The sequence below is a fragment of the Carassius carassius genome, chromosome 42, assembly GCF_963082965.1.
Source record: "Carassius carassius chromosome 42, fCarCar2.1, whole genome shotgun sequence".
In the NCBI taxonomy this organism is placed as follows: Eukaryota; Metazoa; Chordata; class Actinopteri; order Cypriniformes; family Cyprinidae; genus Carassius; species Carassius carassius.
Genome location: NC_081796.1, coordinates 17,626,307 through 17,650,871, shown reverse-complemented (window position 1 = coordinate 17,650,871; position 24,565 = coordinate 17,626,307). Strand labels below are relative to the sequence as shown.

Sequence of the window (24,565 nt, the reverse complement as noted above, 5' to 3'; positions counted from 1 at the left end):
CTTTTTACAACCAGTTGGACCTGAGGGTCAGGTGTCCTGTCAGCCTGCTACCAGAGTCTGCTTCGCCTCAAGGGAAAGTGACGTTTATCCAAAGCTTTTCCCAGAATGGGAATGCAGAAGGTGGAAGAAAGAGAAACTTGACAATTCTTTCCATCTTGGAATATGTTCAGAGACAGTTTGAATACCAATGCATTCAGTACTATCTTATCTATCACTGGCACTGCCTTTCAGTGGCTAACTTCATATCACTTGGACAGGCAACAATACATTACAATTAATCTTGCTCTGTCACTGTTTACCATGGTGTACCTCAAGGATCTGTTCAAGGTCCAATTCTGTTTCTAATGTTCAGATAATTCAGCTTCATGGTTTTAACTTTAAAGTGCCCCTATTATGCCATTTTTATGGTTGCTAATATTGTTTTATGAGTCTCCTTAAACAGGTATACATGCATTCAAGGTCAAAAAACATTAGTTTTCACAGATAATAGATTTAATTTTAATTTTAAGTTGAAGTGGTTGATTGACAAGCACGACAGGAGCAGGACATTTCTCATTGGTAAGTTTGTTGTAATTATGAGATGTGATCAAAATAATTTATTCTCACAGCGTAAGATACAGCATCTTATAGAAATGTGGGCAGGCAAGTTGGCGAAATAATACGTGGGCGGACATTATGCAAATGTGTTACTTCATGACATAGAGTCGTAACAGAATAAGATTCAAATTACTGACGACTCGTTTCAAGCCAACACTTTTTTTTTTGACAGGTAATAACTTTATCTATCGTGCACTATCAGCTTCACAACTTTGCAGATAGTTTATGTTCACATACATCTACATGACACACTGCATGAAAGGTAATAGTTGAAAAGGAATAATAGGGGCACTTTAATAGTTAAGCTGATGATACACAAATCAATCTTTCTGTCCTTACTGTCCTCAAACACAATAAGCCTTACACCACATTTTGACATATAGTTTTCCTAAAGGAAGTGTTTAGAGGTTTTACAGAGACCATGCAAAGGATAAATATACCAGTGTTTGGCTCTGTGAGCATGTGAGCATGTTCTTTTATGAATCACATGACTGTGGAGTACAGATGGGATATTGATCTATAGACAACAGAACATCCCCTTAGAAACTGTCTGAATCCTTTGGCATCAAGAAGTTTTTGAATGCTCTAGCATATGGCTTGGCCCCAAATAGTGCACTTGATGTAGAATTAGTGTCTCAATCACATTTATTTTTTCTACTCAATTGCATCAATCTTTCTACTTTATTTTATAAATGTTTTAATGTATTATAAAATGTTATTTATTCCTGTGATAGCAAAGCTAAATTTTCAGTAGTCATTACCCCAGTCTTCAGTGTCACATGATCTATTAGAAATCATTCTAATATGCTGATTTGGTTCCTATTGGACATTTCTTATTATTCTGATCAACGCTGAAAACAGCTAGGCTACTTAACATTAGTCAAAGTCACCTTTATTTATATAGCGCTTTAAACAAAATACATTGCGTCAAAGCAATTGAACAACATTCATTAGGAAAACAGTGTCAATAATGCAAAAATGATAGTTAAAGGCAGTTCATCATTGGATTCAGTTATGTCATCTCTGTTCAGTTAAATAGTGTCTGTGCATTTATTTGCAATCAAGTCAACGATATCGCTGTAGATGAAGTGTCCCCAACTAAGCAAGCCAGAGGCGACAGCGGCAAGGAACCGAAACTCCATCGGTGACAGAATGGAGAAAAAAACCTTGGGAGAAACCAGGCTCAGTTGGGGGGCCAGTTCTCCTCTGACCAGACGAAACCAGTAGTTCAATTCCAGGCTGCAGCAAAGTCAGATTGTGCAGAAGAATCATCTGTTTCCTGTGGTCTTGTCCTGGTGCTCCTCTGAGACAAGGTCTTTACAGGGGATCTGTATCTGGGGCTCTAGTTGTCCTGGTCTCCACTGTCTTTCAGGGATGTAGAGGTCCTTTCTAGGTGCTGATCCAGCATCTGGTCTGGATACGTACTGGATCCGGGTGACTGCAGTGACCCTATGATCTGGATACAGACTGGATCCGGTGGCCACGGTGACCTCGGAACAAGAGAGAAACAGACAAATATTAGCGTAGATGCCATTCTTCTAATGATGTAGCAAGTACATAGGGTGTCATGGGAAGTGTTTCCGGTTCCGGTTTACCTAATTAATGCAGCCTAAAAATCCTTTAACGGATTTGGATAATAAAAGCATATTAGTATGTTATGTGTATGCCAGGTTAAAGAGATGGGTCTTTAATCTAGATTTAAACTGCAAGAGTGTGTCTGCCTCCCGAACAATGTTAGGTAGGTTATTCCAGAGTTTAGGCGCCAAATAGGAAAAGGATCTGCCGCCCGCAGTTGATTTTGATATTCTAGGTATTATCAAATTGCCTGAGTTTTGAGAACGTAGCGGACGTAGAGGATTATAATGTAAAAGGAGCTCATTCAAATACTGAGGTGCTAAACCATTAAGGGCTTTATAAGTAATAAGCAATATTTTAAAATCTATGCGATGCTTCATAGGGAGCCAGTGCAGTGTTAACAGGACCGGGCTAATATGGTCATACTTCCTGGTTCTAGTAAGAACTCTTGCTGCTGCATTTTGGACTAGCTGTAGTTTGTTTACTAAGCGTGCAGAACAACCACCCAATAAAGCATTACAATAATCTAACCTTGAGGTCATAAATGCATGGATTAACATTTCTGCATTTGACATTGAGAGCATAGGCCGTAATTTAGATATATTTTTGAGATGGAAAAATGCAGTTTTACAAATGCTAGAAACGTGGCTTTCTAAGGAAACATTAGGGCTGCTCCGATCAGGATTTTTGAGGTCGATCACAGAAAGCAGTATCTGCCGATCCAATCACCGATCTTTTTAAAGCCTTCTTATTATCATGTAGAATTATTTATAGTGATGATCCAATCAAGATTTTAGACATTTATTCTGTCAGGGATAATTCAGGTTCATTCACACCCACTGCACAAAGATCAAAATCACCTGAGTATTAACCACTTGCACCTGTCGTTCAATCACACCACTGAGCACTACAAAAGAGCACACTTCGCATCCAGTCTCCGTCGAACCTTGAACTAGGAACCGACCTGCTTACATTCTCTCTGTGATTTCCAGATTCGTATACTCTGCTGTTCCAGTGTTACTCTACGGAATTCCAGCATAAGAACTTACCTACTGCTTCTCTGCCCAAGACCCAGCAATTCCTCCTGAATACTCTTCGATTCTCCTGTGATCCTTTCCTGTGTATCCCGGTTTGCATATCCTTTCTACATCCAAGCATTCCTCTGCAAGATATCATCATCGCACTTATTACTGCATCTGTCTGTTTCATCTGACGATCTCCTGCCATTCTACTATTAAAGCTTTCTGAATCCTACTTACCTTGTTGTCCTCGTGTATATATCCTGACATATTCAGGGCCTGAATTTCATTTTTGAAAATTAATTCCTTGTGAGAGGATTATTGTTTTTTTCATTTGAGGGCTGGAGGGGGACTTTTTTATTATTATTATTTTATTATTATTTTCTCACCTAAATGTTTGATCATGCACTGTACAACATTTATCCATTATTTTGATTTTAAATCCAATTATTGTTACTCAAAATGCTTTTTCAACATTGTGATTATTTTCTACACAGTACAGTAATACAATCTTTCATCAATTATTCAGTGATTTTTTACCTTTGCATTTACTTTTAGATTTATATATTAAGTTGCTAAAGCAAAACATTTAAACTTTTTCTTACGTTATCACAAACATTCTAAATTAAAACTTACCATTGGAAGAAACAGTCAGCTCAACTGCATTTTCTTTGGCATTTAAATCTTTATTACAAGCAATCCTGTTGTTCATAATGAACTTTAATTAAGAACTTTTAAATGATTGCGTTATTTATCTAAAAGTGCTCTTTTCCTTTAAACCTAGCCAAAAAACCTTAAAATCCTAAATGCACGAAAACCATGATACATGTATTTATTTTATTTATTTGTAATTTTTTTGGTAAATAGAAAGTTCAAACAAACAGCACTTGAATTATACATATTTGATAAGATTCTAAATGTCTTCATTGTCAATTTAATGCATCTTTGCTGTATAAAAGTTAATTTCTGTCAAAAAACAAATCTTACTGAACCCAAATATTAAGAGCATTTGGGATTATGGTTGGACAGTCATTGACAAACTTAGTGGTCCTTTGTTAGAGAATAGAGCTCAGAGTTTAGCAGACCAATGCCCCTTAAATGATTGGTTTAGGATCTGTCTTAAATGGTTAAATAGTTGCTGTAGTCTATAGATGTCCATTATTATTGGTGATAGATGAGGATCTTAATCCTAAAACAGGAAGAAACTCTCAAATATGTAATAAATTGAAAAATTGGCAGAATATATCATTGCTTTAGAAGGAATGCATCAAAGGATGTAGTGCATCTCTAATACTTAGAGTTTGGGGTTTGTTCAAACCCTAAACTTATGTTTGAGCAAATAACTAAGTGATGTTTTAGCTACAAAGTTTTTCCACTAATTTATTAAAACTGTAAATTAATGACTTTTTCTAACATTGGAAAAATGTAACAGTTTATATTTTCTCTACTCAGTCATGCAGTATGGTGAAGATGTCTGTGGGATTTTTGCTCTTACAGTGAGAGACCCTGGTTAAATGAAGCAGTCTAAATCTAGGCCTGTGTTCTGCTGGCATGCGATTTGATCTTGGTCAATGTCACCACTGACGACAATTATGTCCTTGTAGTGCTCTAGCATTGAGCCTTCCTCTCTTTCTCTTTCTTTCTTTCTCTCGTTCCCTCATGAGAAGCCGTCTCTGATTAGATACTCTCTCAGTTCAGCAATCAATGTTGTTCTTCCCTTCTCAGAATGCATGCTTTTTTCAAAGACTTTAGAAAGTGAAGAAGTCTAGAAAATGAAAGACTTCTATAAGTAGCAATAAGAAGCACACCTCATAAACTTATACATATTAAGATGCAGTTTATTTTTAATTGTAATAGTTGATGCGGCAATTTGACTATGCAAGGTTTTCTGTATCATACATTTCCATTTATTTTTAGATGTACGAAACAACTTGTTATTCTGTTTGATATTGCAAACTAATTCTTATCATATTATTTTAATGTATTTTTGTAATTATAATTATATATTTGTATATATTTGTGCTAATTATAATGTAGCACAAATAGCTTTACGGTTTTGCAGGACTTTGTTATTCCTCTGCTTATTTACATATGGTGGCTAATAAATCAAAATCTCCCACATTCAAAGAAAGTTGCTTACTTTCACAATGAAAGGTGGATGGAATTTTAAAACAGATAACTGATCATCTGAAGTTTCTTGTGGCTGTTATAATAATTGTAACTTTTTTGCACTTTAAACCTTTGAACATTGTTTACACAAAACATATTCTTGCTAGAACCTGATCGAATGTCAAAAAATGTACTGCTTAGAGTGCAAAAATTGTAGCAATTTCAATATTATATTGGAAGTAATAATTATTCTATCACGGGTCGTTGTAGTTTTTTTTTTTTTTTTTTTACAAAGTTTCACATTTCAGTAAATACAGCTGGATAAACCTAAATCTGTGTCCATCTTCATTTCTGGCTGCAAAGCAACAAAATGTGATTATTTTAAAAGTGTTATGGGGGGGGGGGTTCTTTTCTATACCCACTGTAGTCACAGCTTTTGTACCCTTTTTTCTGAAAGTATACAGCAATTGTTGAGCTTGTGCTGTGAATCTTATTTCTCTCTCAGGTGGATTATTACAAGTAACCCCTGTGACAAATATAATTTTTTATATACAACTGCTCTGCTTGACATGCCCACCTTAGTTTAGAAATACTAAGTCTGCCCTTTTAAGGCTTGTGTTGAAGAGATGAGGTGTTCATCAGAATAAGTACAATGAAATGTTTTTCGCCATCACATGCAATCAGCCACCACGGGTCCTCCTGGGCTCTGGAAATAAAGGCTAACAGCTGTGTGTGTGTGTGTGTGTGTGTGTGTGTGTGTGTGTGTGTGTGTGTGTGTGTGTGTGTGTGTGTGTGTTTGAGAGCAAGATGCTGGCAAGGTCAGCGTCATCAACTATTCAACTGCCACCTCTTCATACTGACTCATAAAAGTGAGTAGTTTTCTAAAGAATGGAGGGAGAGAGAGAGAGAATGGGACATAGAATGAGAGGAAAAGTGAAGATAAGCAAATGGGAGAAATAGAAGTTTGGTCTGACTCATTTTGCGTGTCCTTTGTGAAGATGATGGACAGTGGGAAGGAGCGGCTGGATTGATGTTGAAGGTCGGCTTCATTCTAATAGGTTGCATATTTGTTCTGCGATTAGTCATCATTGCTGTTTTTAGAGTTTGTCCTCCATTCTGACATCTGCTAATTTTTTTGTAGTGCTGAGTGACACAAAGTGGCTTTTAGCAGGAAGCTCTTCCCTTACAGGCAATAGCAGAACCCCTGCAAGGCCGTCCATTCGGTACAGCAGGAGGTGAGATGAAGCCAAACTTCTGTGTATGAACTGTGTGTGAATCTCTCCTGAGTTCAGTCTCTCTCTGTCACCTCTTTTGAAGTTGTGATGCACAGCCCATAATGTAGAACGCAAAATATTGGTAGGAAATTCGTAACCATAAAGTTAAAACATTTTTTTTTAAATAACTGCTAATTTATTTTGCTGAATTTCTTTCAATAAGCCACTTTATTCCTTTTTTTTAGGCCAGTGAAAAGTGGTCGATCACGGTTGTGCTTTGTTAAATCTCTTAAATATTCTGCATTTAAACGCCACTAGTATTATTGTCTAAAAGCATCTGCTAAATAAATAAATATAATGTCCATTTTCAGAGTTTGTAAAGCTTTGCAGAATTCGACCCTTTTTCTTTAATGTATGTTTATGAAATTTTTGATAATGCTTACAGCTACGAAGAGAGTTGTTTGTAGTTATACAACTGCAGAAATAATGTAAAGTGAATCTAATAAAACAGGAGCATGCTAAAAGCATGCATCTATTCAAGCTACTATGCTGTTTTCTTGATTAGAACATAATTGTTTTGTTTGGCCATATTTATGGTTTTATATTAGCATGAAAAGTGTCCTACAAAAATAAATTTTTCTCCTTGCAGTTTTAGGATTAGGATTAAATTAGATTTATCCTCTGTGATATAACATCTCACAGGATAAATTACCGCCTCAGATCTCAGGTGAGATATCGATGAGCTCATGATAGGCTAATTAGCTGCACACATGGCTAAATTGGTTATTTCTCATTTGCGGGATGTTTAAGTATTGACTGCTTGTTGAAATTGACCTCCTACAGCCTTAATAAGAGTTTCATCTGGTTGCAACTTGAAATAAGCTGATGAGCGATGGTGTAAGTGGCCTGGAATTTTGTAATGCTCGGAGCGGCATACTACTGTACCTTTTATTTAAATGATGACGTGGTGACGTAAGAAAATTAGAGCTGTCTGTGCAGGTCTTGAGATGTTTGCATACAAACTGATGAAACCTTGTGTCGTGATGATATTGTTAGTCAGCTGTAGAATTGTAGGAATTTTGTCTTTGGGATCTGGAGGAAGAGATGCAATAATTAGCATGTTTGAAAGTCTAATTAGGTGCATTGTTTCTAGTCAAAAACATGAAAATGAGGGGCTTTTCTTACCAGTCATAAAGGAGATTGCTGTGTAGTCACATGACTTTTATGCCCACAGACTATGGCTGGTTGATCTCTGCTGGTTTAGGACATACCTCCCACACAATTATATGCAAATTAACAGTATCTGTTAAATTTTTATCCTTCAGATCTTTCAACATACTGAAGTATGGAACTACATATCAGAGTTATGCATATGTTGGAGAACAAAAGGTCTTGACCGAACAAACATTTTGATTGTCTCTTCCATTGTCATTCTCCATTCCTAAACAAAAATTAAAATGCTAATGTCTCCGTCCTTTTCTTCTCCATTGTTTCTATTTGTTTATCAAATTACTGTCTGAGGCAAATATGATGTTTCTGCAAGAATGGCTTTGACAAATCTCTAATGGCTGCAGTGATGGCAATAACAGTGACGTGCTACAGTACGTGGAACCAAAGATATTAAGCCTTGGCATGTTTTTAATAGTGTGTAAGTTAGCCTTGTTCCTATGTGTAGGCTGTTTAATTTTAGACGACTAAGAAATTCTGTTTGTTGTAGCATTTTAATCTGTTTAAAAAAATGCAATCTCTCAGATGTAATCTAAAGGTTTGTGCAGTACAGAGGAGTTGTTTTATATGAATTGCATTTAGTAAATCATATTGCATAAGTCCTCCCTCTGAGTCTTGGCGAAGCTGTGGAGGAGTTTGGTAAAATGCTGTTAGTCCGCCATTGTAATGTGAGACCGCAGGCTCTAAAGCTTGTCAAATTATGTTTTTTTTTCTCTCCGGTGTTCAGCTTTACATTTGTGTGGGTCTCCAAGTCTGTGTGAGATGTTGTCAAAACCTGTCTCAGGCTACAGTAGCTCAAGCACAGAATTGACAATGTTCTGTGAATTTTTTTACCCCTCTGAAAAAGTAGTAATAGAAAAGCATTATTTCTTGTGCATTGCTGCAATGACACTTTCAAGCAGGGATCTCAAAGTATAAGCCGCACAATAGTTTACCCAAAAATGTAAATTAATTGAAAATTTACTCACCCTCAGGACATCCATATGTCTTCATCAAAACAGATTTGGAGAAATGTAGCATTACATCGCTTGCCCATTAATCGAGTTTGTAGTTAAAAATGTCTTAGTAATGGTTAATGATTTGTTTCTTACAAATATGCAGCTTTTCACATCACAAGACGTTAATTAATAAACTGGAGTTGTGTTGTGGATTATAGTGATGTTTTTATCATTCTGACGGCACCCACTCACTGCAGAGGATCTATTGGTGAGCATGGGATGTAATGGTAAATTTCTCCAAATCTATTAGGATTAACAAACAAACTCCTCTACATCTTGGATGGCCTGAGGGTGTGAATACATTGTCATTAAATTTTCATTTTTGGGTGAACTACTCCTTTAATATGGTTCACAAATGTTGCAGTAGAGATGGCTTTACCTATTTGTTATTTCAAACATTGCGCTTATGTGTTTGTCTTGTGCAGGTGTGTTGTGGAACCTGTCCTCGTGTGACGCTCTGAAGATGCCTATAATCCAGGACGCTCTAGCCGTCTTGACCAACACCGTGATTATACCCCATTCCACCTGGGACGTCTCCCCACATCAGGAGGACCGCAAGCTTCAAATGCACACATCCCAAGTACTTCGCAATGCCACCGGCTGCCTGAGGTGAGTATGTGGGTGCTTTTCTTTTAGAATGGAAGAACGTTCATTTACAGGGTACCAGTCCAAACTGCTTATGACTTATGTACAACATAAAAGAATATATTTTACATAGTTTTTGTCTATATAATGAAAATAAATGGGCATCACAGAGTTAAAGTCATATGGGTTTGGAACTACATGACTGCAGATATTTTTGCAGATTTTGTGTGGATTGTTCACAGATACATTTGTGCATAAATTCGCACATTGAAATGAATGTGTAGTTCTACATAAGACCGACTTCATGTTGGAATTACACAGAAACTGTGTAATGAAGAGTGTACACTCTTGTTTTTTGACAGAAATTAATACTTTTATTGAGCAAGAACACATCAAAATAATCAAAAGTGACATTTAAAAAAGACATTTATAATGTTCTAAAAAAAAGTTTTCTGTTTCTCAAAGAATTGATGAAAGATAAATGAAAAATGTATCCACAAAAATATTAAGCAGCACAGGAATAAATTACATTTAAAAATATTCTTGTTTTTAATTGTAATAATATTTTAAATTGTTACTCTTTCTAATGTATTTTGATCAAATAAACACATATATTGACATGTTCATCTAAGTGGTGGCTCTTGACCTCAAAGAAATGAATGCTGAATGAAAAAGATAGACAACTTTGCAGATTTCATTCACATATACCTGTGAAACTATAACCCAGATTGCATTTACAAAACAATTCACATACGGTGCCTGTTTGGAACGCAGATACAGTCACATCCCCAATGATTGTAAATAGACTGTAAAAGGCAAATCTGTATTAAGAACAGATTGTGGTCTGAACAGTGTGGCTGTTTCTATGGCAGCTGGCCACGTGATGTAGAGAAGATAGTTTCATATCTGGACCACTAAGAACGATTTTTCCTTTAATGAACTGACAAAAAAAAAACCAAGGGTTTGGTATTTTTACACCTCCCTCCTAATCCACACGGAATGAGGAACAAGCCTGACAAGCCATTTCCCCCAGCCACGTCTGTTCTGTTCATTCGTAACTCTAGATTGCCCGCAGGTAAAACTGAATCATAACCTGTATGGCTTTGTCATGTTGAGTAAAGATTTACCATATCGTTCCTGTCTCTTCTGCATCAAGGAAGAGGACTGATTCATGATTTATGCAATAATGCATGATGTTTATGTGGAGTGCAAATCTAGCTTGTTGTGATTTATACATTGCTTCTTGTTGTCAAGAGTTGGTTGAAAAATAACTGCGAAAGTGTTGATTCTCTTGGGTTGAGTTTGTCTCACGTTAGGTTTAATTCTTGTATCCATAGCAACAGCGCAGTATTAAAACTACATTAGAGTCAGTGCTGTGAGAGGAGCACGCCACTTTTGTTTGCTTTTAAGATTTCCTTCCTTTTAAGACTTGCATTTTCACTAAACTTAACAGTTATCAATTTTATTTTTACCTTCTATAAGATATTTTTGAATTTACATGAACAGATGTGCATGTACTGTATGCAAATACACACTGATATGCAAATACAAGCAGTCGTTATATCCTCTGATTTTAGTTTTTCTCTAAATGACAAGTCTGCTTCTGATTCTAGCAGTGAATTACCCCTCAGAGTGAATGGCAGTGTCTTTTGTTTCAACAAATCATCTTCTGCAGGAGCGTTGTAAACAGGCAATTACCATCCTCCGCATATGAGTCTGTCAGATACGCACACGCTTAAGGAAGTGAAATGTGTATCTTATGCAGACTGTGTGATTGTGGATATCCTCTACTACATTTTCATTCTTTGTACAGCTACAGCTAGTTGCTTATGATAGTTTAGCGCTGTGATTCTTTAATCTGACGGATGAGTTTGGAAATCTAATATGGATTTTCAGAGTAATCTTTCCACAGTTCTTTCATTGATATTTCCACAATCTTTCCAGTTATTTTTAGTGAATCATAAACATGCAGCGAGACAAGTATAGTGAGATTCAGAAGCAAAAGACTTCATTCTTCATTATAAGAAGACTTCTTCATAAAACACTTCATTATGAATAGGTTCTTTTAGTGAATGGCGAATGTGAATTGGAATGGTTAATGGCGATACCAGAAAAGTGTGTTTTTTGAGCAAATGACTTGTATTAATAGGTTATATTTAATGAATAAGAAACATACAACAAGACCAGTGTATTTGATTTACAAACAAATGACTTTGATTTTAGTGAATCAAAAACATAGTCAGTCCAGTGTAGTGTGATAGTGTGTAGTGTGACTTGTACTTGTATGTGATTCTGTTAAGTGAGTCAAAAACCTAACCTATTGTATGTTTAACAAATCTTGAAAAAATGTCCTGCAAGTTCTAGTTATTTTAAGTGAACTGAAACATACATGTGTTATGTGATCTACAAGCAAATGACTCTTATGTACAGGTTCTTCTTACTGAATCAAAAACATAAGCATGATCAGTGTAGTTCAGTTCACAAACAACTGACTCTTATGAACAAAAACAAGAGTCATTCCCCAAATGAATGACTCTAATGAGCCGGTTAGATGTTTTATTTAACATGTAAGCATATTGGACATTAAAACATTGAAATATGCAGCATGCTTTGCTTCAAATATTTCAGGTGCCTTGAAAATGTTTCATGGTAATTTGACTGAGGCATTTACTGTACATTACATTCTGGCTGTCTTTTCTGGGTATCTCTTTGGAGACAGTCGAGTTGTCAATTTCTCCTAATTTCTGACAATTAAGTACTTCAATTCAAATTGATGTTCGTCAGGGTGGGATTTTTTTCTCTCCCTTGAGGGCGGGAACTCTTGAGCAAGCCATTAAAAATAAGTGAAGCAGTGTTTTTGGAATTGAGCCTCATCCCAATGGGACTTAGACACATTGCTGCTGTAAATCACTTCCACAAGCAGAAATCAAATTTCTGAAACCTGCAGGTCTCCATGGGCACAGAAATCTATCTAATAGAAAGAGATTTTCTCAGTCACAAAACACAATCCCTCATGACATCCCAAAAAGGCATCACAATATTCTCCTTCTTGCTTTCTCTGTTAGACTTCAGTGAATGGATGAACCAGTCGTTTACACAGTTAACAGCTCTATTCTCTGTTAAGGTTCAGCAGCTCATCAGCTTTCAGTAGGATCTTAATGGAACCTGAACGGCTGCCAGCTCTTACAAATCTTTTCCTTTCATAATTGTGTCAGAGCTTCCCCCCATCCATCAAATGTTGATTGAGGGATTGTTTCTGAGGCGAAATGCACTTTTCCTATAGTGAGTTCAAAGAGTAAACATAACTTGAGTTAAGACTGACTAATCCTTTTTTTTAAGAAACTGCATTAAAGACCTGTCATGAGTTTGTTTGTGCTCTGTGTGGAATATTGCTGGAAATTACTAAAGCACCACTGACACTGACTTGCAACCCTTTGCTTTGAATCTTTATTCATACGTGATCAACAGTTCATATCACATTAATACTTGTCAGATAAACAAAATTTGTGCCTCTTGAGAGATCTGCTGATTACAGAAACTTAAAGGGATAAAATTCTGTCATTTAGTCACCCTCATGTCGTTCCAAACCTGGATGAGTTGCTTTCTTATGTTGAACATAAAAGAAGATATTTTGAAGATTGCTGGTAATCAGTTGGTGGTTGCCATTGACTTCCATAGCATTTTTTCCTAATATGGAAGTGAATGGCAACCACCAACTGTTTGATTATACCAGAAATCTTCAAAATGCCTTATTTTACGTTCAACATAAGAAAACAACTCATACAGGTTTGGAACGACACAAGGGTGAGTAAATGATGACACAAATTTAAATTTTGGGCGAACTATCCCAAATTTACAATGACTAAAAATATTTTAGTTGATGGAAAAACTGCAAAACTACACCAAATGTTTGAATATTTCAAATATTAAATTAACATGTGTAAAAACTCCTTGTGAAAACTTGATCTTCTGAAATAGTGGCATTATTATATTCAATGTTGTGATTTCTTTCGTTTTTTGTTACTGCTTTAATTTGTTCACAACATAATTTTCACTAGTATGTGACTTCAAGTTAATTTTATGCAAATGTAACTTGTAAAATTAGATTTATATTGTGTATTAACCATTGTTCAAATGTTTGGCATCAGTAAGACTTTTAGAAATGTATATTTGTATTATACAAGGTAACATTAATTTGATCAAAACTGACAGCAAAGACTCAGCAAAATGTTTTTGAACCTTAAATTCATCAAAGATTCATGGAAAGAAAATCATGGTTTCCAAATCAGCATATTAGAACGATTTCTGAAGGATCATGTGACACTGAATACTGAAGTAATGGCTGATGAAAATTCATCTTTACCATCACAGAAATAAATTACATATTAAAATATATTCAGATAGAAAACAGTTCTTTTAAAGTGTAATAACATTTCATAATAGTACAGTTTTTACTGTGTTTTTGATCAAATAAATGGAAACTTGGAGACATTCAAAAAAAAAAATGTACAGACATTTCTGAGATTGAAACACATTTTAATAGGCTTTACAAGACACTGAAGAAGCTCTCTCACAGTGGGTGATTGTGTTTAGTATTTGAGCAGCTGTGGAGGTCCGTGTTGGACTGCAGGTGCTCCTGCAGGAAATTGTGCTGTTGGTGCTCCAGATGTTCTGGTGCTTCTAGCTCACTTTGCCATTTGGCTTCTGTAACCGTGGTAGCCACCCTATGTCTAGTGTCAGCCGACTAGAGACCTGGCACATCTTCATTTTGACTGCTGTCATGAAACCTCACAATTCATCTAAACAGAAAATCTGTCAAAATCTGTCTCTTGCAGACAAGGTTTAGAAAATGTTTAGTATTCAAATGCTAAATCAGTCTGACAATGACATTTCCTCTAGATTCCCAGTGGTCACCAGCCGAATGATTGTTTCAAGTTTATTTTTTACAAGAGCACATTGTAGCTGTTGAATAGTTCATTTAACTATTCATTTAGTAAGGAATTTTTAAGGTGTGCTTGATTGAAAACAGTGCTAATTGTGTTCAATAAGTAATTTGCTAACAAAGTGTGCTAATTAATTATATGGAGTGTGTGGGTGACAGAATTAAAGTGAAATTCAAATTGAAGCGAATAAGCAATAAAATCTAAAGGGCTCATTAACTGTGTAAAATTAACTGGAGCATGTCTGACGATTCACAGTGAATCATGTGACCTCACATAAGTCTTAAACTTCAGTCATGATGCTGATTTCAGTGTCATTTTCATTTCATTGCATTCTTGGCATACCACTTTCTTAAGGCAAAGCAGAAGAGAAGAAGATGATGAGAGAATAGGAGGTCACTGATGTAGTGGCCTGTTAATTCTGACAAGTTCACACCTCCAAGGGATCAGTGAGCCAGTGGTAACTTCAGCTTTTGGAGGGAATTTTGTTTGTTTGTTTGAAAGCTGGATCATTTGCATCCATCAGAATGGCAGGCACTTTTGTGTCCCTTTATACTCTGATTAATATAACAAGTATACAATGCATTGTTATGAGGAGGTGATATGCACTAATGGATGGTGGACTAAGCAAGGGTTATTTTGATAGGCCACTGTTCAGCATCTTACTGATAGTCAAAGATGACATTGATAGCTCAAAAGACTCACCCAAGCCTCTGTTATTTTTAGAGCTAGCTTAAGTGGTTTGGGCTGTTTTAAAACAGATTACAAGGTTGTGTGTGTTTGTGTGTGTGATTTATCTGTGGCTCTCTCAGCAATGATAATGCTGCAGATAATGCTAGTTCAACTGTATTTGTAACTGCAACTGTAGCTTATCAGTAGTAAAAGCTATTCTATTGATTAAGCAGCGGGGAAGTGTTGACAACAAGTTGTTTGAATGAATCTCAGCCAGACAGCCATATACATTATTAGGCCTTCCTGTAATTACTGCAGTATTATTAGCTACATTAATGTCACTGCCTTCAGCTTCTTCCTGGCTTCCGAAATTGAACATGCTTAGGTAATAATTAAGATGCAAATTAAGATGCAAAGCTAATAGTTACATGAACAGTATATATTTGAGTAAATTGAGTAAATTATTATTATTATTTATAATTGTTCGCTTTATTTTATAATTCTTTTTTTCAATTGTTTATTCTAATTTGAGAGAAGTAGTGACTGGAGTGATGCAAAGCTAATAAGTAATAAATGAGTGGACATTACATATTTATGTTAAAAAATGTAATAATAATAATAATTTAATTATTCAATTTAGTTATTAATTATTAGCCTTATTTTACTCATTTTATTTATTTATTCTATTATGTGATTATATTAGTGATGCAAAGATAAGCTATAAAATAAAAATACATGATGTATTTGTTTTATTATTATTATTATTATATTTTTACTTAAATGTGTATTAATTATTTTCGTTGTTGTTATTTATTAATTTTATTAATTTATTCAAATATGTCAGAAGAAAGTGACTGGAGTGATGCGACGCTAATAATTAATCAAATAAATTGATATTACATAAATGTGTTTTATTTTTGTTGTTGTTGTCATTTAAACATTTGTACATCATTTTAATTTATTTATTAATTATTAGCTTTATTTTATATAATATTAATTATTTATTAATTTTAATTATTTTTGGTTTTATTATGTGAGAATAAAGTTATCATGGAGTCACACAAAGCTAACAATGAATAAAAAAATGGCCATTGTATTTTAATATATTTATTATATAATATTAATGTATTATATTTATATAATAAGAGCGTCCTTTGTGTCATTATATCCTGTATGGCGAGTAGTATAATGCTCCATTATTCTCTGTCAGTTTTTCTTACACATCCTCAGTCAGCACACAGTGCTGCATGTTAATCTGTAGGTGTCTAGCTGTTCTCCACCAGCCAAATATTCACACCCAAATGCTTTATGGACAATATCAGCCACTTTGCACTTCTGCCCTGTCAGCATCAGATTACCCTGCGCTGCATCAGCGAGGGGGATTTATTAAATAATTTCATCATTTTGGAATACTCCATCAAAATGACGCTCTGATAAATCAAGCCGCCGCCGTCCTCTAATTGCCGGCCTCGCTCTCCCCCTCTCTGATATCAGTCCACCATGACACACCTTGAAAAGTAATGAAACGATTACTCTTTTTCTCCTCTCAGCCAGCATGATGCATCATCTATGTTCCTGCCAAAGTGCGAGCAGACCCACCCTCAGTCACATCCATCACTCACCATCACAAGTGAATCATCTCTCTGAGCTCGGTCTCAATTGCAAGGCTCCCCGTGTTCCTCAGGACACCTTTTCCTACTGGCTGGGAAGAGTTTGATGCATTCACAAAAACTGCTTTGAGCCAAGAGGAAATGGGAGAAGGAGGCCAAGGGAAGTGAAATGCTAATTGGTGCTGGTGCAGGCAGAAGAGGGAGAAGATGTTCGTGGTCTCTGTTTAGGGAGGAACTCAAACACTGAGGTCTCCTCTCTTCCCATTAATGTGTGCTGTTAATAGAGCTCATTTGACTGTTTAATAAGCCAGAATTACTCTTAGATTTGGAAAGTTGTTGTGATACACTACTTGAGTCAAATGGGTGAATAAATATATATTTTGAATATATTTACTTTTGCACTGTGCAAAAATCAGGGAACTGTTAAATTAATCTACTTAATTATTTTCCTCTTCTCTTGTACATTGGATGAAAACTTCACACAAAAGTAATTTTTGCCCTGTCCACTGTTATATGGTGTCATCATCAATAATTCATGAAGTTTGTTCCAATTAGTTTCGGTCACGGTGGCATATGCGCATACAATTGTGTGGTTTACTTCCCACATTTATAAATGAGTGTAAGCCATCAAAATGATCCATCGAGACGTTCCCTGTGACATTAGCAGAGGGTCCGACTTTCAATTTAAAATGAATATAAACAGACTTTATTTTGAAATATTAGGAAGCTTGTTTCACAGACTGCTCTTTGGCAGAGATGAATTTTAAATAACTAGAAATAAATTGGAAATCTGACCGAAAGCAGAGCAGCTGTGTTTTCTGACATCTGGTTTGGGTAGTCTTAGTCTCTTGGATATGAATAGTAATGTCTCATCATTTATGTCTCCTGCATAACTGTTTTATTGCGTAAAGGGAAGCAGGCGTTGGGAGCCCAGAGCTCTTCTCAGCCTGATGTACATTAGCATAACCTTTGATTAACTATTTTCCCATATGGCCTTCGTGGTGCTTGGATGTTTCATTTCCTGCACAAAGGGCTTCCATTGAGCCTTCCGTTAAGTGAGAACAGCACCAACTCATGCCAAGAACTAAGCTCAAATGTCCATGTATAAAGTGTTTTACCTCTTATTGGTGAGTTGAGTATCAGTTGTTTCATTTGTTTTAATATAGCAGTTTAAGTATAGATACACACGTGTGTCATATTCTTTCGGTCTGACCCACAAGGGAGATTTTAGCTGAGATCAAACCGTTTTCAGTACATTGATATGATGTGAAATAGAGCCTTTAATAGAACTGTGATTGGCTGTTATTGTGTGTCTTATAGACATGTGAATGGAGTTTTAATGCCTGCTGTTGTCTCATTTGCCCAGAGACATTGAATGCATTACAATAGCCTGGCATGACAAGCAATAAATCTTCAATGTTTTTGAAGCAACAACGAGCAACATACATTTTGTAGTAGTCTTTTATGCTCACCAAGGCTGCATTTAATTGATGAAAAATAAACAACAATATTGTGAAATATTATTACAATTTAAATGACGTTTTCTATTTGAATATATTATAGCGTAATTTATTCCAGTGATGGAAAAGATGAATTTTCAGCATCATTACTCCAGTTTTCAGTGTCACATGATTCTTCAGAAATCATTCTATCATGCCGATTTGGTGCTAGAAACATTTCGTATTATGATCAATATTGAACACACGTTAATATTTTGTGGAAACATACTGTCATTGTCCCCACAATGAAATCTCATTGGTCCCACAGTCACATTTTAAACATCCAATATATGCTGATTGACCAATCTGATGAGATTTGTCAAATTCTACAGTGTTTTCTGTTTCAGTGTGGACAGAAAAATAACTTAAACTTGCAGATGTTGTATTTGGATAGATCACTGTGTTTGTGTTAGTAGAATAAGCTTATTACAGTCGCTCCTCATCCATATTCAGCAGAGCACTCCTGATTTATTTTTTTCAATCAACAAAATAATCAGAATCCTTATTGGATTGTCCAGTTGAAATTATGCCAATATCCATTTCTTGCTCTCCCTCTGTTATACTGTCTAAAATAAACAGTCAGATATCTAGCCGTGTGTGTGATTCTCCTCCTGAAGACTAAAAGATTCATATATTAATAGATGTCAAAGGTGCGAGATTTGGAGAGATTTGTTTGAGTGACTTGTGAAATGTGAAGCTTTGCATTTTGTTTGTCACAGTGGTACGGTGTAAAGCGTGGTTGTTTCCCCCGGAGGGAATCTCCATCTTTGTGATTCAGTCTCCCTGATTTAATGCACTCATCACTGACCTGTGCTTCCCTCTCTCCATTTCTCTCCCAAGGAATGTGAGTTCGGCAGGAGAGGAGGCTCGGCGGCGGATGAGAGAATGCGAGGGTCTGACTGACACGCTGCTATTCGTCATCCAGACTTCCCTCGGAAGCAGCGAGATTGATAGCAAGGTAAGCTTTCCTCCCGGGATCTGTCCATCTCTCCCAGAGCTATTAAGGCAATCTGTTGTGTCTGTGAGTGTGTGTGGAGGTTCATGGAATTTACGGTAACAAATAAACAGCTCTATGTTTGGCTGCTGTTTGAGGGTTGCGGGGAGGGTTGAGGGTAGCCCTCCATCAGACCCAGCTTGCTTAAAGCAGAGTGGAGGGGATGCATCCATCCTAATGAGAATTGAAGAGCAGAGCGTGTGGATGCTGGAGCGTGGCACAGTTCTTTCCCTCTGGTCATTTTCAGACTTGCAAGCATTCCAGCCATCCCACAGTTCCCGCTGTCTGAATCCCCCCGCGGTGCACTCTCAACCACCTCTCTTCACAGTTTCTAAACTCACAGCATGGCTAATAAACAATAGGCCCGGTTTCACAGACAGGGCTTAGTCTAAACCAGGATTAGGCCATAGTTCAATTAGGACATTTAAGTTACGTACTAGGAAAAAAACATTACTGGTGTGCATCCTAAGATAAAACAAAGGCACTGCTATATTTCAAGATCAGTCAGTGCAAGTTTCTTTCAGTTGAAACAGCTCAGACTTACATTTTAGTCTAGGATTAGGCTTAAGCCTTGTCTGTGAAACCAGGGGATAGTGTACTTGAATTTCTTGTAATATTTCTTCAGGCTTCATAGGCTGTATTTTGACTGTTAAAACTTGCTCAAAGCTTAAAGGGAAATTGTTTTACTCACTGGCATGTCATTTCAAACCTATATGACTTTCTGTCTTCATCAGAACACAAAAGAAGTTACTTTGAAAATCTCAATATCCAAAACAATACTGGACCCCATTCACTTTCATTGTATGGACAATGAAATTCATGAAACATTCTTCAAAATATCTTGTTTTTTGTTTCCACAAAACAAAGTTATACAGGTTTGGAACAACATGAGGATGAGAAAACTGATGACAGATGATGACTGACAATTTCATTGTTTTAATAGCATCCACCAATGTTCAAATTAAACCTACGCCATACTACTTTGTGTACCTGTTGTACATAGTTTGAAATCTACTAGATAAAGTGGTCAACTACGTAACTAATTGGTTTTTACAACAAATAGTGAATATTCCTGTCTACTTTCCCAAAAATGATGTACACCTGGAAAAATAAAACCTACAATTAGTTAGGTAGAAAAGTGTATTTTGTTTTAATGCTAAACTCTCTTCAGGTTGTTGTATCTGAATTAATCTCTTTTAAGATAGTTTCTGTTGGCTGTCAATCCATGTGAGCAATCTTCACGTTTGCATGCATACTGTGACAGTTATGTGCAATAAAGGTTATTTGAAGTGTACTTCAGTTTTCAAATGAACACGTAACATATGCATACAGCCGAGCACATAACCTTTCAAAGTAACACAAGAAACGTGCACAAGAAAGCTTCATCTATCGCTCTCCAGAAGTTATTAGCGATAAAAGTGTCTCTGCACTCATTTAAACTAAAGTCAACCCCCTCGCACAAGTGCTTGTCAGTGCAGGCATCTGTTATTGTCTGCGCTTTGTTGTTGCTCATCTGTCTCATCCATTTTTTTTCGGCTGTGAAATGGGCCGGATCCATGTTGCCACCTCATGTTTTATTAAATACTCCAAGAAAATTCAAGACTCATGCAGTCTGAGCATACAAGCTTAGAAAAATTAGTTTGCGCTCATACATGCGCATATTATACTGATGATGAAATTTACATCCACACACTCTATGCTTATTGCTCAAGTACATGTTAAAAACCAAAGTATACTTTGCAGTGCACAGCTGGTAAGCTAAGAACATTGGTGTAGGTTTCATTTGAACATTGGTGGATGTTATTAAAGGGTTACTGTAATTCTCTCACAAATGAAACATCTGTCATTAATTTGCTCATCCTCATGTCATTCCAAACATGTAGGACTTTCTTCTGTAGATATTTTGAAAAACTGTCTTTGGTTGTATAATGGGTCCAGTATTGTTTTGGACCCCAATTACTTTAATTGTATGGACAAAAAAATAAAAAATAAAATGGAGTCATTTTTTAAACTATCTTTTGAGTTTTGCAAAATAAAGAATGCATACTATGGTTTAATGCATGTGTCGCTACAAACTCGGATTCTTCTCATTGCATCCAGATGCCTTGAAGATACAGATCAGAACAAAAGGCCAGCCGTCGGGTGTACTGAAGCACTTGAGAGTTGAAAACACACCGATAAGCTTGGGAAGCATGTCTAGTGGGCTTCGCCACTGTGCCATTCATCCCCATTTTACTGTGACATTTTAAATTTCGTTTAAATGTAAAAATACTATTTCTATAAGTGCACGTCCAACCTGTGGTTACACCTTTTCTTTTTCCCATACATGTCAATTTAGCTCCTTTTAGAGCACTAAGCACTCTTTTTCATCCATCAGTGTGCTTTATCACATTACAAATGCTCAGAAAAGCAACAGCAACCATTTCACCCATCACACTGGCTTCGAAAAAGGGCAATCACCCTAATCACTCCAATTTCTTTATGTGTGGTGATTTGCCCAGAGCTGTTTTTCGCAGGTGTTGGCCCAGCAGAGTTATAATTGCTGAAAGCACACCGCCCATGGTCTTAATGTGCCGTTAACCTGTGGTTGGTCAAGCTCTGTCCTGTTGACTTTAGCATTTAAAATGGGGACCTTGTAAATGGCTGGCAGTAAGAGAGATGGTGTTGCCCTAAATTTCACCAGGTGCAATATTCATTATGTCGCACTTTTCCTTGGAGGTTTTAGCAGAACTTGTTATGGAAAATGCAATGTCTGGCACAGAGAAGGGCTGTTGTTAAGTCAATATATGTTTTTGTACATCAGTGCAAATGCCAGTGCCTAATTCTCTGAGCATTTCTCTGATGACAGTCATTATTTTCATTTGTGCAGAGCATGTTCCTCCTCATTCCATAATGGGGGAAAAAAAGTAAACCATGAAGATTGAGAAAAATGCTCATTTTTCATCATCATTTTGCTAGCATTTATTTTCTATTTTCCACTGTCAAGCATTGTGCCTGCTCTGCTGTGTCTCCTTGTAATACCCTGTTAAATGGAGTGTGAGCCGATGGATTTGGCTGGTCATTTTTCCCCATCTGCGAGTATATCCTTTAATCACATTTAAATGGGAGACCGTGTCAGACATATAATTAAGTACTTTCATATACTTAGTGCCAATGCAGCCTACACTCCCAGCCAACACTCAGAGACGGAGACAGAGGAAATTAGAAAGTTGGATGAAATGAAAGAGAGACATTTAGAGAGGAAAATGTAAGGGCAAGATAGAAGAAACTAGGTCTGTAGGATGTGACCTTGCTGTCTTGGACAGGCCCTAGACATGTTTTTCTCTAATACAGGGATCTTAATTAAGTCAAATCACCTAATCAACAAATTTGAGTAATACTTTTTATTTTATTATTTGTATATTTTGTTATTTTACTTTATTGATTAATTTATTTATTTCTGATTTTATATATAATATAAAATGCCTGCTTTTTTTGGAGGGGGGTGATTTCAGGATAAACTACTAAATCTTAAGGGTTTGCATTTAATTTTGAACTTTAATTTAAATGATATCTTGCAAGCCAGTAGTTTAAGATGACTTCTGTAATGGCTGCTTTTTTTCTGAACACTTGTTAATTGCTCTGACAGCATAGAAGTGCATGCAGACCACTGTGTGTGTGTGTGTGTGTGTGTGTGTGTGTGTGTGTGTGTGTGTGTGTGTGTGTGTGTGTGTGTGTGTGTGTGTGTGTGTGTGTGTGTGTGTGTGTGTGTGTGTGTGTGTGTGTGTGTGTGTGTGTGTGTGTGTGTGTGTGTGTGAGAGAGAGAGAGAGAGAGAGAGAGAGAGAGAGAGAGAGCACATGTATTGTATTTCCTCTTGTCTCAGAAGCAGCATGAGTTGGGTAGATGATGTTTGGCCCCTCTGGCCAGATGGGCTCTATCAAGAGCTCAGTGGTGCTAGACTAATACCTGCCCAATATCTGTCTCTCTCTTTCTCTGTCAGACCATAGAAAACTGTGTATGCATTTTGAGGAACCTCTCGTATCGGCTTGCAGCTGAAACGTCTCAGGGACAGCAGATGGGGACGGACGAGCTGGACGGCCTCCTGTGTAGCGATTCCAATGGGAAGGACGGAGAGACCTCGGGCTGCTGGGGAAAGAAGAAAAAGAAGAAGAAGTCCCAGGATCAGGTGACCATTTACAGGCTGCAATTTGACCCTCATCTGCTGACAGTCACTCTAACACACTTTACCTGGAATTCCTAGTCCAGAGCACCATGAAAGAGGCTATTTATAGTCAACAGGAAATCACATTTTCAGTTTTTATCATATTTTCTTTGTTGTTGCTAGTCTTATTGTATTATCAGTTATGTCATATAATATAATATAATATAATATAATATAATATAATATAATATAATATAATATAATATAATATAATATAATATAATATAATATAATATAATATAATATGCTTTATATATATGATATAATGTTGGATCTATTTTTTGTGTTATCCTATATCATTTATATAGATAGATAGATAGATAGATAGATAGATAGATAGATAGATAGATAGATAGATAGATAGATAGATAGAGTAAATACATAATGTAATATAATAAAACAATATAATGATTATTAGATCAGATTAGACAGTTTAATAATTGTATTAATAACTGTAATATGTTTTTATGTAATATAACTTGTTATTATGCATTGTAATATAATATATTATGCATTGTATTTTTAGATTACATTAGTTTATATGAAACTACACACACACACACACACACACATATATAAATTCACAAGCTATTTTACTTCCATAATGTGAAACAAGTGAAAATAAGGGCAGAACTTGACTTTTTGTTAATTATGGAAGTAAAATAGCTTGTGAAAGTCTGTTTGTGTTGCCTGACTAAAGAAAGAAGGCTGTATTTCACACTAAAATGCTTCTCTGCTTTTTCGTATCAAACTATTAATAACACAATCAGCATATTCAACTTCATTTTACACCCCTCGTTGCCTGAAAATAATCCCAATTTATGATTCAGTGAGTTCCCCAAATAACAGATTTACACGCCGCCCTTTTATCAATTACTTCCTCTGCAAACATAACGCTCTCCACCTACACAGAGACACACTGTCAGACAGTGAGTTTCCCCGGGGACACGCTCTAAGGCTGATAAATCACAGTGTTTGTGGGCATCAGACTAAAGGAAGTGGGGAAAAAAACAACCTTTTTACAGGCGCCTCCTCCATAGCAGAGAAAACTCATCATTAATCGCACGTAGGAAAAGTCAGGGGAGACACGGAGGGGGAGCGTGAAGGTGGGGGAGCAGTTATGTAACACTACTCCCTCTGGAAATGTCCCTTTCCAGAGGAGCCATGAAGCTAATAGCTGGTGATATACAGTAGCCACCGATAGCTGAATATAATCCTCTTTAACTTCAATGCTAGCTAAAATAAAACTTGCGTTTGCAGCAAAAGAGATGCTCGTCACAATAACCTCTGGTTGCTACATGCCGAGTAAGAAACAGTAAAACTT

The 24,565-nt window shown here is 36.3% G+C and overlaps 1 protein-coding gene across 4 annotated transcripts in view; it reads left to right on the top strand.

Annotated features, from left to right (window-relative positions):
- Positions 1-24,565, top strand: part of LOC132123991 (catenin delta-2-like) — a 316,895-nt gene that overhangs the window by 258,850 nt on the left and 33,480 nt on the right. For all 4 annotated transcript variants that reach the window (XM_059534705.1, XM_059534706.1, XM_059534704.1 and 1 more), the window contains 3 exons: positions 9,165-9,348; positions 18,886-19,003; positions 23,020-23,205. In XM_059534705.1, the coding sequence (XP_059390688.1) occupies positions 9,165-9,348; positions 18,886-19,003; positions 23,020-23,205 (488 nt within the window). The remainder of the gene's footprint in view (positions 1-9,164; positions 9,349-18,885; positions 19,004-23,019; positions 23,206-24,565) is intronic.